The following is a 16,280-nucleotide window of genomic DNA, read 5'->3' as shown; positions in this document are numbered from 1 at the left end:
ATATATATATATATATATATATATATATATACATATATCTCACCCAGAGATATATTCCAGTGAACTGGAAAAATCATTAGAATGTGAAGTGGTGTTTCTTCCAACTCTTTATGTTCTGAGTTCAGTTTCCTCCAGGGTCACCTTTGCCTTTCATCACTCTGGAGTCAATGAAATAAAGTACTTCTCAAGTACTAGGGTCAAGGATATCAACTAATCCCTTTCCCTTAAAATTATTAATTGTTAATATAAACATAATAATGTATTACAGTTGTCATTACCAAACTCTCATTTTGCCATTCATTTATTCCATTATTATAGCTGAGTGTTAATAGTCAAGTAATTAATATTGTATGTGCCAACCGAAGACGTAAATTCTGGCTGACCACAGGAGATGAAGAAGTATCCAGGTAAGGTTTGATGTGTTTAACAATATTACTAAAAATTGCTGACCTTGTGCCAAAATTTGAAACCATTATTATTATTATTATTATTATTATTGAGTGAGAGAGCACTGCATGCCATCAAAGGGACACTGGGGTAAAATATATAAAACTCAGTATACCCATCATGACTACCTGTCTGATATGGGTACACCAGGCACATATTATTAAGGTGGAAAGCTGGCACAATCATTGGCATTTTGGGCAATTTGCTTAGTTCTGAGCTCAAATTCTACCAAGGTTGACTTTGCCTTTCATCCTTTCGGAGTTGATAAATTAATTACCAGTGAAACACTGGGATCGATGTCCCCTCCCCCAAAATGTTAGGCCTTGTGCCTATAGTAGAAAGGATTATTATTATTAAGGCAGCGAGCTAGCAGAATGGTTAGCTTACCAGATAAAATCCTTATTGGCATTTTTTCTGTCTTTATGTTCTGAGTTCAAATTCTGCTGAAATTGACTATGCCTTTCATCCCTTCAGAGTCGATGAAATCACACTGAGGTCGATGTAATTGACTAGCCCCCTGATGTTTCTGATGTTTTCTTCAAAACCATGTATGTTCCCATGACTTCTTTATACTTTTCCAAGTCCCTTTAGGCCTTCCTCTCAGGACAGGGACATATGGTGCATTATGTTGAGGATATCATTAAAGGTTGACCTCAGTCTGGTGATTCTCTATCATGCTGGAGCTAGACTTTGTTCCACTAACAGTCTTATATAATACTATGTATGACTATCTCTAGAAGAACAAAAACTCAGTACATGTATAGAGCATATTTTTTATTAAATGAGAGGAATTGATAGTACAGTTCCTTCAATACACGCTCACATACACATCACCCACACATGTCTATTACACTCTTCATTGAAGTTGCTAATATCATTTTTGTCTAACTTGCCCGTTTTAATATTTATTGAATTTAATATAGCTTATTTCTCTCTTTACGAGATCAGCGATGGTTCGTTGCTGGAAAAAGCATATAGTATTTTGCGAGTGGGGTGAGTTTTCATCACTAGCTGGTGATTAACACATGCTGAGGATGAGTACTGATGCAAAAACTCAAGTCCATGTGTATCACATAAGGCTAGGGATGGGAGCGATGACCTCCCCTCGCAAATACTAATAGGACACAGAATGTGTGTTGTTAGCCAGCTGGAAGAGATGTCTTCCTGGGGCTATAAACACCAGCAGCACTGTCCCATATAGGATGCCACACTTGGCTGGCAATTATATGTTATGATTCCATATTGCTACTGTTTACATCTTGCTCAGAGATTTAATATAGCTTATTTCTCCTTTTTCGAGATCAGCGATGGTTCATCGTTGGAAAAAGCATGCAGTATTTTGTGAGTGAGGTGTGTTTTCACCACTAGCTGGTGATTAACACACACTGAGGATGGGTAACCACCCAGAAACTCGAGTCCATGTGTATCACATTAGGCTAGGGAAGGGAGTGATGACCTCCCCTTGCAAATACTAATTGGACACAGAATGTGTGTTATTAGCCAGCTGGGGCTATAAACGCTAGTAGCACTGTCCCGTATAGGATGCCACATTTGGTTGGCAATTATATGTTATGATATATATATATATATATATATATAGATATATATACACTGTCAATGTTTCATATGTCTGAGAAAGAACCGTCGCTGATCTTGAAAAAGGAGAAATAAGCTATATTAAATCTCTGGGTGAGATGTAAACAGTAGCAATATGGAATCGTAACATATAATTGCCAACCAAGTGTGGCGTCCTATACGGGACAGTGCTATTGGCGTCTATAGCCCCAGGAAGACATCTCTTCCAGCTGGCTAATGACACACATTCTGTGTCCGATTAGTATTTGCGAGGGGAGGTCATTGCTCCCACCCCTAGCCTTACGTGATACACACAGACTCAAGTTTCTGGGTGGCTACCTGTCCTCAGCATGTGTTAATCACCAGCTAGTGATGAAAACTCACCCCACTCGCAAAATACTATAACTTTTTCCAGTGACAAACCATCACTGATCTTGAAAAGAGAGAAATAAGAGGTGAAGAGTTAAATTTGTCTTTGGACTAGAGTCTAATGAGTCATCTGTGAAGCAACAGCTTTCATGGATTTGAAACCATTGATCACTCTATGACCAGACATTAACTTTATTACTTTAACACACATGCACACACACACACACTCACACACATACACACACACACACACACACACACACACACACACATACACACACACAGGGTATATCAGTTTTGTTTTTTGTGTTTAGCTGCTGATGTTGGATCCCTGTCAGCAGCTTCCAGGCCCTTTTGAACTTTGACAATGAAGGACTTGGCAACTTCCAGGAAGTGTGCTATCTCTATATCAATATGCTAAGCTTTTAAGGCAATGATTACAGCATACCTTTTCATTTTCTGAGTCAGTCTGACATTATTTATCTGAAAAATAAGGTAGAAAAGTAAGTTAGAAAAAGGTTAAAGCTCTTGAAAGAAGTGTCCTCAGAAAAACTAATGCAGTCTCCGTATATGCATACATAGAAACACTAGCACACACACATGTATATAAATTCCACAGGCACACTACTAAAAACAGCCCTAGTTGTTTTGCTGTAATTTCAATAAAATAATTTCTGTGAATAAAGTAATTTTCTCTTCTCTCTTATCTCTCCTTCCAACCAGGTCAATAATTAACTGTTTATCTCATGCTATGGAAACCAGTTTCTTTAACATCCCAAAACTGAGTGTTCTCACAGATGCCACTTCTCAGCAGATAGCAATGAAGAAATACATTTCCCAAGAGACAAAGTCTTCTGTAAGTCATCTTCCTCTTTAGTCTTTTTTCTAATTTGTTGGTGTTTGGTATTATTATTTAGCACCACTCAGCTCAGCTCTCATCCTGCAGACCAACGGTCAAAATGTTCTAGCTATAATGTATCTAGAACAGCTACAGTTGTTTTTGTTCAGTTCTAGATCAGTCTTGATCCAGCAGACCTATTATCAAAAGCATTCCATCTATGACCATTCAGTCTTTTATTTAAATATTGTGACCCTGCCAGTGCTGATGCCATGCAAAAAAACATTCAGTCCACACTGTAAAGTGGTTGGCATTCGGAAGGGCATCCAACTTTAAAAACCATGCTTAAACTATCCTTGCTTGTACTACGTAAAAAGCACTCTGTCTACTCTGCCAGGTGGTTGACATTAGGAAGGGCATCCAACTGTAAAAACCGTGCCAAAACAGATACAGAAGTCTGGTGCACGCTCATGCCTAGCCAGCTCCTATCAAACTGTCCAACCCATGCCAGCATGGAAAATAGACATTAAATGATGATGATAATGATGATTGTGTATTTAAGGGTGCATTATCTAATATATGGTATGATAGTGTATGTTGTTACAGTTGTTTAGTCAAAGGCTGCTCAGGTCTTACAGACTTGTGATCAAATGTGTTACAGCAACAATCTTTCTATCTGTTACTTAGATATAATGTATCTAGGGCCACATTAATATAATGTGTTTTTCTTTGTTGCTGTTGTTTAAGCCCAGCTCTCTCCTGATCCAATATATTTTTGATCAAGTGTGTTCCAGCTAAGACTATCCTATGTTTTAATCAGACATGGTATATCTAGGATCACATTATCTAAGATGTGGTTCCTTGCTGTTGATATTTAGCTCCAAGCAACCTTGGTCCAGTAAACCTTTGATCAAAAGCATTCCAGCCATGACTCCCTCGTTTGTGAACCAAGAAGCTACCATGTAATGACTTCTAATGTTATTGTCATCCTTGTTCTCATGTAGTCCCAATTATCTCTGATAAAGGCTGTGATCAGAGCTATAGTGATATAGTTATACCATTTGAAATCATGACCATGTAGTTACTAGTCCAACACCTTAACTTGTACAGCCACTGTAAATATAGACATTTTACATCATCATTGTTTACTGTCCATGTTCCATGCTGGAATGGGTTGGATGGTTCAACAGGATCCAACCAGCTTGAAGGTTGTGTTGGTCTTCAGTGTCTGCTTTGACTAAGTTTCTAAAGCTGGATGTCCTTCTTAATGCCAACCACTTTATAGAGTATACTGTTTTTTCCTTTTTCATGGCACCAGCACCAGTGGGGTGGGGGTGGGGGGTGTCACCGAGTAAGTCACAAGACAAGACCTCTTCACAGAGTAGGGGGTCAGTATTGTAGCAGCTGCCAGGTATAGAGAGGCTAAAACAGGAAAGAGTGACAAGAGCAGGTGATACATGGATTCCCCAGCAGGAAAAAGAGAAAGGATAATAGAGGTGAGGTATGAGGCTGTACCCTTAAGGTACAAAAAGGTAGATAGATAAGCAGGTGGGATGCTGAGAAATAAGGAAGCAGTGAGGGCAGAATATTGCATTTAATTAATTAATTAATTTGTATCATATTTGGCATTTTTCTTCTATAGAGAGAACAATCAGAAGCATCAACAGTCTGATATTAAGTCTGCTCCAATCAAGAATTTTGTGATTCATAACATTATCTTGTTAGCATATATGTAAAATGATTCATGGCTTTATCTAATTTTTATGTCCTTTTGATAATGCAACAGAAAGTTAACTTGAAGAGACATTAGTGTAAGGAAGAGGGACAACAATAAGGACTCACACTGTTACTCTCAGAGAAGTTTTTTGGTTAAAAAGAGGCTTATACAGCCATTTTAGAACGCGTATATAAATTCAATGGCATTGATTTCTCAATACCAGGAAATGCCAATGATGATAAGAAACTAATTAATTGATGAGTAGTTTCAGCTCCAATGGCTAGTTTCAAATAATTTTCAGCAGTTTCAGCTATTTTCAACTAGTTATGGTTTTAGTTTTTTGAGTAAAATGTAAAAATATATGTATTTTCAGATGTATGATGTTGAACTTCACAGTTACCAGCTGATACACTGGGAAGATGCTCAGTTGACCTGCAACCAGGGGGAGTGGACCTACAAGGAAGGATACCTCCTCCATCGTTACCATGACTACTTTAGGGGGTTCATGTGGAAACCAGGTTATTTCGTACTCAAGTAAGTTGACTCTGTCTTTTTTAAAACTTTCTCATTGTATATCTCATAGTATATATCATGTGTGCATGCGTGCACACACACACACATTATTTTTTGGGGTGGTGGGGTTCAGATGAGACCCAACTTGAGTTCTTGCATTGTTTACTCTATTAACTAAATCGTGTAGTTTTTGCATGCTGCTGGCTATGAGGACTACATCATCTGCATAACTCAGATTTGTGATGACCTTACCATTAATTTTGATGCTTTCAGTGAAACCGTACAACACATCTCTCATTATTACCTCAGGATATATATTAAAGAGATTTGGAGAAAGGATGCAGCTGTGGTGGACACCTTGTTTGATGTAAAACCAATCTGTTACATATACACACACATGAAGAGTAAGAATACGTCAAAAGGTGTAGATAAATAGATAAGCACAGATTAGAGCTCAAACCACATCAAATGCCTAAAATCCAGTGTCACATCATGAGAGTTGTAATCCAAATAAGCAGCAGCTGGCTATAAGAAACAGCACTTGAGCTAATGAAAATATAAGTACAAATAAAAGATAGTCAGGTATAATTACACAGAAAGCAGAAAGATAATTTCTGGTGATCTTTCATAAATAGTAGATGTCCAAAGATTTCATAAGGAATATATTTCAGATGTGTTGTTATTTTTCAGGGATGGAGCACTTTGTATGTATAACAACAAGACAGATAGTAAACCTTCAGCTTTCATCAACATGGGCATTGAGGACTGTACTGGATGCCGACGAGCTACTGATAGCGACAGAGAGAACACCATAGAAATTATGTTGACCAATGGTGACTACTGGTACATTGCTGCTGCTACACCACTGGAGGCTAATGAGTGGCAACAGAGCTTCTGTCAGGCTGCCTCTGAAGTCATGCAGGTGAGTGAATGAGAAGTAGAACTGGGGTACAATGGAAGATGATGACACATTAGAGGCAGACTGATAATACCACACACTTGGAGGTTTAGTTGTGATAGGTGACACTTCTCACTTAGAGGTCGGTCGAAGCATTTGACTCTGCTCTCTTGCAGTGTCTTCTTAATCCAAATTTTAAAACAAATCTTCATGGCTTAATATTTGCAAGACCTATTAACAGATGTTATTGTCAGGAGTACAGTACTACTGAATCCAAAGATCCAGTCTTTGGATGTAATACGTTGGTACAAGGCCAGATGCTATGAGACACCTACCTGCAGTTAAAAAGAGCCCTGGAGGAAAATTTAACATATTTCCTGGATAGCTAGAGTGGCATGAGTTGAACCAAAAGACATACTTCAGTGATATTACAGTGATTGTAATAATAAATTATAATAATGTTGGATACAGCTAAAGTTAAAGGAAGTCCCTGAAGGGGATTAAATTGGCAGATGTTATTGCTAAGAATGTAGTACATGCGAATTCAAAGGTACAATCTTTTGTGTCTTATGAGTGCTTATAATAATAATAATAGCTTCTAGTTTAGGCACAAAAACAGCAATTTTAAGAGGAGGGGGATTCGTAAATTTCATTGGCCTCTGTACTTGATTTGGGACTTTATTTTATTAACCTTGGAGAGATGAACAGTATTTGAACTTAGAACATAAATAACTGGAACAAAGTGTTTATAATATTTGTTTCTACTTTGGGCACTCAGCTAACAGTTTTGAGGGGAGTGGAATTGTTAATATCATTAATTTTAGTATTTGATTGATATCTAATTTTGTAGATCATGGAGAGATGAAAGATAAAATTGACATTGACAGGATTTGAATTCTGAATGTAAAGAACCATACTATAAGACAAATACTATAAGGCATTGTGTCCAATGCCTTAACTAATTTAAGCACAAGACTAGCAATTTTAAGAAGAGGGAGGTTAGTTTATTTAATTGACCCCCCAGTGCCAGACTAGTACTTGGATGAAGCATAGAGTTGACCTTGGTGGGATTTGAATGCAGAATGTACAGGGTCAGAACAAATACCATAGTGAATTTTTTGACATTCTCACAATTCTACAGTTCACTATCTTAGGAGTGTTTATAATAACCCTTTCTATTAGCAGCACAAAGCTTATAATAATAATGATAATGATAATAATAACTAGCTGGGTCTGTGAAAAATTCATGGAAAACATAAAAAAATGTAAGCATCTGTAAACAGTGTACTGGTGCCATGAGAAATGTTTGTATATTATGATGCTCTGCGTTCAAATTCTGCCGAGATTGACTGTGCCTTTTGTCCTTTCGGGGTCGATAAATTAAGTATCAGTTGTGTACTGGGGTTGATCTAATCAACTGGCCCCTCCCTACAAAAAAATCAGGTCTAGAAAAGTATATTGTGACAGTTACAGAATATAGAAAGTATTATAACACCAATGACTATATAATCCAACCAAAATATTTCAGTTACACAAACATAAATGGTATTACTATTTAGCCTTAAAATACAACATACATATTCAAAGAACCTTCATGTACAAATTGATATGCAAAAGAATGAAATAATAAATGGATTTATGAATGAAAGTTTGGTAATTGCATTTATTTCCACCATGCGACACTTATTATTGCAAACATTTTTAACTAACCTAAACTATACACACACACAAATACATTCATATATATATATGTGTGTGTGTGTGTGTGTGTGTGTCTTGAGTTGTAGCTGTAATTCAAAGGGGCAAGCCTTGTCATATTCTGTGTGAGGCTGAATCTCCCTGAGAACTAAGTTAATGTTATGCATGTTTGTGGAGTACTCAACCATTTGTGAGTTAATTTTATTCTCGTGTGGTAATGAAAAGTGAAACTGACATCCAATATTTGCTGTGTGTATGTTGTTGTTGGCACTCCGTCGCTTATGACGTCAAGGGTTCCAGTTGATCCAATCAACAGAACAGCCTGCTTGTGAAATTAACGTGCAAGTGGCTGAGCACTCCACAGACACGTGTACCCTTAACGTAGTTCTTGGGGATATTCAGCATGACACATTGTGACAAGGCTGACCTTTGAATTACAGGCACAATAGAAACAGGAAGTAAGAGTGAGAGAAAGTTGTGGTGAAAGAGTACAGTAGGGTTTGCCACCATCCCATTCCGGAGCCTCGTGGAGCTTTAGGTGTTTTCGCTCAATAAACACTCACAACGCCCAGTCTGGGAATCGAAACTGCGATCCTATGACTGCGAGTCCACTGCCCTAACCACTGGGCCATTGCGCCTCCACTGTGTGTATGTATCTATGTATGAACTTTTCTTTGGATTTATGTATCTACTGTCTCTCTCACTTTCTCTCTTTCTCTTTCACATTGTTAAATCAAAAGCAGGAAAGAAGAGGGACACAAAGTGTCCTTCTTCTCTCCCACTTTTGATTTAACAATGTGTATATGTATCTATGTATCTACTTCTCTTGCAATGTGATAAATATTTAAAAAAAACAAAATGAACATCGTCACTACTCACTGTCTCTTTCATTCTCTCTCTTTCTCATTCTCTCACTTTCTCTCTCACTCTCTTACTTCCTCTCTGTCTTCTCTGTTGCTTTGCCACTTCTTTGAAGTAAGTGTGACGCACACAACAGGTATGTACAAAAGCAGAAAGTTAGAGTATTAATATTATTTATGATGATGATGATGATCATGATGATGATGATGATGGTGGTGGTGATGGTGATGGTGATGATGATGATGATGATATTTTAAAAGGATTGATGTAACTCCTCATAAAGGTAAATAGACAATACAAAGAGTGCAATGTGATTGCAATAGATGTTTTATTAGTTGAACAATGTTTCAACAGCTAGTCTGTATTTGTTGAGTTCAAAATAAAAAGTGATACATACAAATCCAAAATTATAAAAATTCAAATCCAAAATTTGAATGAGGCAACCAGTGTTCCCATGTTGATGGAATGACATCATCAGTCTTCAATTCTCAAGTTTACAACTGGTAAGAAGAAAGAAGAAAAGAAAAGGAAAAAGAAGAATATTTAATCAGTTTTGTGTAAATATGATGAAATTCTCCTGTCATTTTATTCATCCTTCCAGAGTGTTATGTTAATAACTCTCAAACATATTTCTCCTCATGCATTTTGAGGACTGAAAGTGAAGCAGATTCAGAATATTTTCTGAGAATATGCACTTTCAAGTCTTTTTCAAAATTGCAGCCGTTTGATGCAAAATGTTCGGCAAATTCTGTCAAACTACTGTTATTGTGCCTGACATCATATCTGTGCCCATTGAATCTTTTGTATAATTGTTCTGTTGTACAACCAACATAAATCAAGTTATGTTTGGTGCATTCTGATGCGTACACCAAATGGGAATTTCTACACATCTCTTCTTCCATGTAAATCTCAGCATTTCTGTTATGATTCCTGATGGAATTGACTTGACTCATGTTGTTGCATAATGAACAGGGCTTACCTCTCTTGTGGCTGTTTTTCAAGGTACTGTGTGCAGAAACTACAATGTTAGTTTTCTTGGAGTCAAAAATAGAGGTTAATAGTTCTCTTATGTTTTTATTCTGTCTAAAGGCTACAATAGGCAACGGAAGAAATATATGTTAGAAACAGGGATATTTTTCCACAACATGCTGCTAACTTTTATGTAACACTTTTGAAATGACAGCAAAATGTTGGTGCCAGTTAATCACTAAAAGAATTCCATCATTGTACTTTGCTAAAATTGTGTGGGAAAATTTGACTTTCCTTGCTAATCTTAGCTATGTCATTTGCAATTTCCTTTAATTGTGATTTACTGTAACCATGTTTGACATAATGGTGTACAAAAGCATGTTTCCAGTAGTCCCCTATATCAGTACAAATCCATTTTATCCTTAAAATTTGGGATTTTGGATTTGATTGAATTATATGATGCGGATGGTCGGAGTGGCAGTGGAAGTAAATGTGGAGTGATGTGGGTTTGCAAAATAACTCTGTAAGCCTCCTACTGACCCATCTACTTCTGTTTATTTCATTATTTGTTTCACTTTCACTTTCAGAATCGTGGAGTGATATCAAACAGCTGTATTGGTTGCTGTGTTTTACTAAGTCAAAACAAGTTACTTATGTGTCATGAGGATCTACAGACTAATTTCTTCCGTACACTGGGCAGTGCCAATTTGGAAGATGTCACAGCTATTCTCCAAGACAACCAGATCTCTTCCTATTGTATTCTGGTAAATTTTTTATTCTTCACATTGATACTGTATTGCAAGCAACACGTTGTGTTTATTTTATTCTTAGAACTTTAACTAGAGAAAAAAAAAACCGATGTACCTATGATCCTTTCTTTCTCATGGATGCTAAGACCGCTGCTGCTGATGCTGTTGCTGTTGCTGGTTGTGGTGGTGGTGGTAGTGGTGGTGTGCGTGTTTGTGTGTGTGTGTGCATGCATGCACAAGGGGGTGTCTGAAGAAACTATGGCACATGGTCAACCTCAGAATAAAGGCCAGCTCTGAATATTTGTAACAGAGTGGGCTGTGTTAAAAGCACCCAAGGATTTAATGTGATATATTATCCAAGTGTACACCAGTTTTGCACTATATCAATGGATTACAGTGGATGTAAGGAAATATAGAGCTGATATATGGGATGCAGGAATGACCGAATGGTTAAGAAATTAGCTACACTAATACGAGGTTTTGGGTTCAGTCATACTCTGACCTCTGGCAAGTGTCTTATACCTTAAGTTGAGTTGAGTCAACCCAAGTCTTGTGAATGAAATTTGGCAAATAGAAACTGTGCGTGGAAACCTATAGGATGGACAGTAGCATTGATTTGAGGATCCATTCTTTGTCATATAAAGTATTATATTGTGACTACCTGAGTATTAAAGATACAAATATCTATGGAATACTCAGCTACTTATTACTCTGATACATTAAATAGATAATTCTATTGATTTGAACAGCTGAAATAGTCTTCATTGAAACTAACTTGAGATAAAAAAAAAAGAAATGGATATGATAATGATGCAGTGCATGAAATTATGGATAAAATGTCTTGATAATGAAACATATGTTGCAGGGCTTGAACTGCTATTGTCTAATCTCCTCCAATTGTATTTATGTGCTGCATGCCATATATGACTAATATTACTACTGAAATTGGAGTTGTGGAGTACCTGTTAACTTTAAATAATTGTTCTAAATTTTACATTGGAATGATGAAATTGAAATATTATTAGTTGATTAATTAAGTAAATAATTTATCAATGTTCCTTCAATGTGGACTGCTAGCTAATAACATGTTGGAAGCTAGTAAGCTAATACCTTATGATCAACATGATCCTAACCAACTGCAATATATAACAATTATATATATATATATATGAAAATTGAATAACTAGAGTCAACAGGAAGGAGTATGTTTAGAGCTATTAAATAAATGCTACACATGTTGCGATACAACATAGATCCACATATATACAGGACTTAAATTAAGCAATGGGATCCAGTTGTATCTCCTCAGGTGATATATAATCGCTTTCCCCGTAAGTAAATCTTTGACTTTGATGCTAACACATCTAACTGGCTCTTTTGAATCTAGTAGACACTGGCAGTTCCAGTTTGCTTGCTGTCAGCATGCCTCTACATGCTCGACATGAGTGGCATTGTATACATTGGCTGTCCGTTTTGTTTCACATGTTAGGTTGCACATGCTAAACTTTATTATTTCCCAAATACACTCACACATACACTCATACATATACAATCACTGACACACATATACACACAATTACATCTCTGGGCGTCCCCATACATATACACACACACACACGCATACACACACACTGATCAACAAACACTTTCACACCCATACATAGATGCACATACATTTATCTATACTCATGCACATAGGCATATTGTTAGGCACTCCATATATATACACACACTCCATCATATATATATAGACATGAGACGGAAAGGATGCATGTGGTGAAATAGAATAATAGATATTATAATCTTTATACACTGTCCCATCTTGAAAATGCATATTTGATGTGGTGGCTACACCTTGGAATTTTCTCATCATGCTTGTTTACCAGGTTCTCATTACTCAGCAGTATACTCAATGCTTCCTCAAAGCCAAGGTCACATTTGTTGGATAGTGAATTACATGGGTGTCATTTTTTATTATTGACCATTTCCTTTCATATTTAGTTTTTGATTCTTTCAGTCTCTGTATTATGTCTGCCAGTGAAGTTGCATGTTGTCTGTTTATTTTGTGGAATGAAGAGACGTGGTTGCAATAATGGACTTTGAATTGGTTTTCCATGGCATCTATGTCCATGTATTTATGTTGGGATGTGGAGATTTTGCATTTGTATACTATGTCTTTTGGATACATTGCTTCATGAGTGGACAAGCAGATTTTCTATGGCATGTGCAGTTATTTGTACTATTATTATTTTTATGTTTATTTGGTGGCATTTTGATTCTGTTTTCATGATGTTCCATTTGATTGTTTGTGTCTGGAGCATTGTGGTATCAGCAGTCTTTTTTGTTGGATCTTTTTTGATGATTCATTTCAATTGTATTGCCACCGTCTTTTACATTATCTGAGTTTTTGCAGTCTATCAGTGCAACCTAAAAATTCAAAGAAAATGGAGAATACATACACAGAATAATCAATTTATTCTCATAGCCTTCATATATTCCTTTTAGATGGTATTAGAATATCTTTCATTGATATGTCTATATCTGTCTTGTTCATTTTACGGGTGGAACGCTTATTGAGGCTGCATATATAATGAGTGATTAATAAGTCTGTATAGAAAGAAGTTGTTTTTTCTTTGGGATATATTATCCAAGCATACAACAATTTTGCACTATATCAATTAATGATACTGGAAATTTTTCATGTGCATATGTACTAGTGTTTATTGTTGGTTTTTCAATATTAGTACTTTACACCTCTGAAATTCCAGTTGTTGTTATAGAGGTTTCCATCATTTTTGATATAGGAGAAAAAAGTTTAAAAATTCAAAAGTACTAATATTGAAGAAGAACCAACGATAAACATTAGTACATATACACTTGAAAAATTTCCAGTATCGTTAATCAATATAGTGCAAAACTGGTATATGCTTGGATAATATATCCATAAGAAAGAACAACTTCTTTCGATACAGATTTGTTAATCACTCGTTATATACGCAGCTTCAGTAAGCATTCCACCCATAAAATGGAGAAGATAGACATAGACATATTAATAAAAAATATTCCAATACCATCTAAAAAGGAATATATGAAGACTATGATAATAAATTGATTATTCAGTATATGTATTCTCTGTTTTCTTTGAATTAAATTTTTTTTCCTTATATCAAAAATGATGGAAATCTTCATAGTGACATTTGGAATTTCAAAGATGTAAAGTACTATCATTGAAGAAGAACCAATGATAAACACTAGTACATATACACATGAAAAATTTCCGGTATTGCTAATTGATATAGTGCAAAACTGGTGTACGCTTGGATAATATATCCCTGAGAAAGAACAACTTCTTTCTATACAGACTTATATATATTTATATATATGTATCATATGTTTATCCGGATGACTTTATCTTTGTCCTATAATAGGAATTATTTCTGTAGATTTTTTATGACTTTTCCTCATAGTTTATTTGCAAATTTAAAAAAAACAACATATAGGTATGAAAGCATTCAAAGTTTAATAAATTTCATCAAATAAAATAAATGAATCAGATTGGATGTAAAAAGAGATTAAGTTTTTATTTCATATTTCATATTCCCAGACAATTGTCTCGGATAAAAGGACCAAGGTTTCCATAAATAGAACATCATAAAGGTCAAATTTGTCCTCTTCGGTAGGTGAGATTTAAGTAAAATAAAAAATAAACAAAAAGATGCTTAAAATATACATAGAATTTTTCAGGTATTTGTATATTCATTCTTCCACTCACAATTATTTGAATTGAGACTAAAGATATTGAAGGACTTGGGTGGTTACATATCTAATATTTAAAATTTTGACTTCCTTGCTATTAAATCAAATACATATCTACTTTAAAAAACTCACTATAGAAAATACTGGTTAAAATGTATGTGTATGCATGTTCAGAAATACCAAAGAAACAGTTATATGTTATCTGAAATTTATATTTAAAGATTTGCTAACCATCAACTGTCATTTCTACTGTTTTTAAGTAAATAGGAAGCTAAGACTAGTATGTGAGATTGATTAATAGTTTTTCATTTAAGTATTACATAAAAATCAACAATCCATAAACAATATAGTTATTATATGTCACTTTCGTTATCTAAAAACATATAGATGACTTTTCAAAATGAATAAAAAAAGAACTTTACGAAATACATAAAAACTTGAGTAAAGATGTATTAAAATGTGGAATTGATCTATATTACGCATTGAAAAAAGTTTTTTTTAAATATAAATGATTATTTCTTCAACATATTTAGTTTATGGCGAAAATAGTGTTATGTTTTTCGTAAGGAGGAAATCTAAAAACAGAAATGGTGTATATTTGTAATTGGTGCAAGGGAGACAATATTTGTAAAACCTTAAATACTATCTACATTTAAAAAAATGCAAAATATATAGGTACTTATGTGTATACATACAAAACAAATATTGAAATGTGCCAAAAAATTAGACATAAAAACACTAAGGACAACAAAACATAACACCACACCTCATCTTAAAAACACTACTGTTTATATCAACACACAACCCCAGAAACAGTGAGACATTCAATACTATTGAGCAAAATCTCCCATTACTAACTAGAGATCCAAAGATGAATGACATCCTGAAAACGCACAGACTCATCAAATGCAAAAAGCAACACAAATCGCTAAAGAGACTGCTAACAAATGTGAAGCTTTACAAAACAACCACGAAACCAATGGTTAAAAAATGTGGACGCCCAAACTGTGGAACCTGCCCCAAATTACTTGAAGGTTCAGATTTCCTTTTCAAACAAGGACAGAAGTTCACAATTAAAACTAGTTTCACTTGTGCCTCTGAGAACCTAATTTATGTAATAACCTGCTTGGGTTGTGGACACAACTATATTGGACAGATGAGTATGACCTTGAGACGGAGAACCACTCTACATAAAGAGCAAATCTCTTTCCTGCAATACAGGCAAATTCCACTCAGTGAACATATAGAAAAATGTGCAGATAATATCAAACCAAATTTCACAGTCTACCCCTTCTACCATTGCAAAGACACAATCTTTCCACAAGAACGTTTAAATAAAGAAACTCATTTCATTGAAAAATACAGAACATGTCTTAATATGCACGCATAACCAACTTTTATGTTTTTACATATTTTAATTCACGATTATATCACTGTAAGGAGCACTCCGTCAGTTATGACGACAAAGGTCCCAGCTGATATCATCAATAGAACAGCCTGCTCATGAAATTAATGTGCAAGTGACTGAGCAATCCACAGACACGTGTACCCCTAACATAGTTCTCAGGGAGACTCAGCGTGACACATAGCGTGACAAGGCTATGAAATACAGGTACTTTTGAAATACAGGTACTACTCATTTTTGAGTGGACTGGAGCAACGTGAAATAAAGTGTCTTGCTTGAGGACACAACGACCGTGAGCTGAATACCCTAACCACTAAGCCACGCAACTGTACATAAATCCCCTCATTAAACAAGTGTTTTGAAACTTATTTGTGTGTGTATATATATATATATATATATATTCCCCTCCCCTTACCAAAAGCTGAACAGTTATCTCCCTTGCCCACAACAGTAACAATAACAATGATAACCAATTACCTCCCCTT

General features: G+C 35.5%; 1 protein-coding gene across 1 annotated transcript in view; it reads left to right on the top strand.

Annotated features, from left to right (window-relative positions):
* LOC106872571 (pleckstrin homology domain-containing family M member 2) overlaps window positions 1-16,280 on the top strand; it is a 192,258-nt gene that overhangs the window by 164,003 nt on the left and 11,975 nt on the right. The window contains exons 10-14 of the mRNA XM_014919604.2: window positions 319-407; window positions 3,115-3,247; window positions 5,320-5,480; window positions 6,150-6,381; window positions 10,473-10,649. Of these exons, the coding sequence (XP_014775090.1) occupies window positions 319-407; window positions 3,115-3,247; window positions 5,320-5,480; window positions 6,150-6,381; window positions 10,473-10,649 (792 nt within the window). The remainder of the gene's footprint in view (window positions 1-318; window positions 408-3,114; window positions 3,248-5,319; window positions 5,481-6,149; window positions 6,382-10,472; window positions 10,650-16,280) is intronic.

Source organism: Octopus bimaculoides, chromosome 25 (genome assembly GCF_001194135.2).
Source record: "Octopus bimaculoides isolate UCB-OBI-ISO-001 chromosome 25, ASM119413v2, whole genome shotgun sequence".
NCBI classification, from domain to species: Eukaryota; Metazoa; Mollusca; class Cephalopoda; order Octopoda; family Octopodidae; genus Octopus; species Octopus bimaculoides.
Note: the sequence above shows the minus strand (reverse complement) of the source record. Positions and strands in the feature narration are given on the sequence as shown.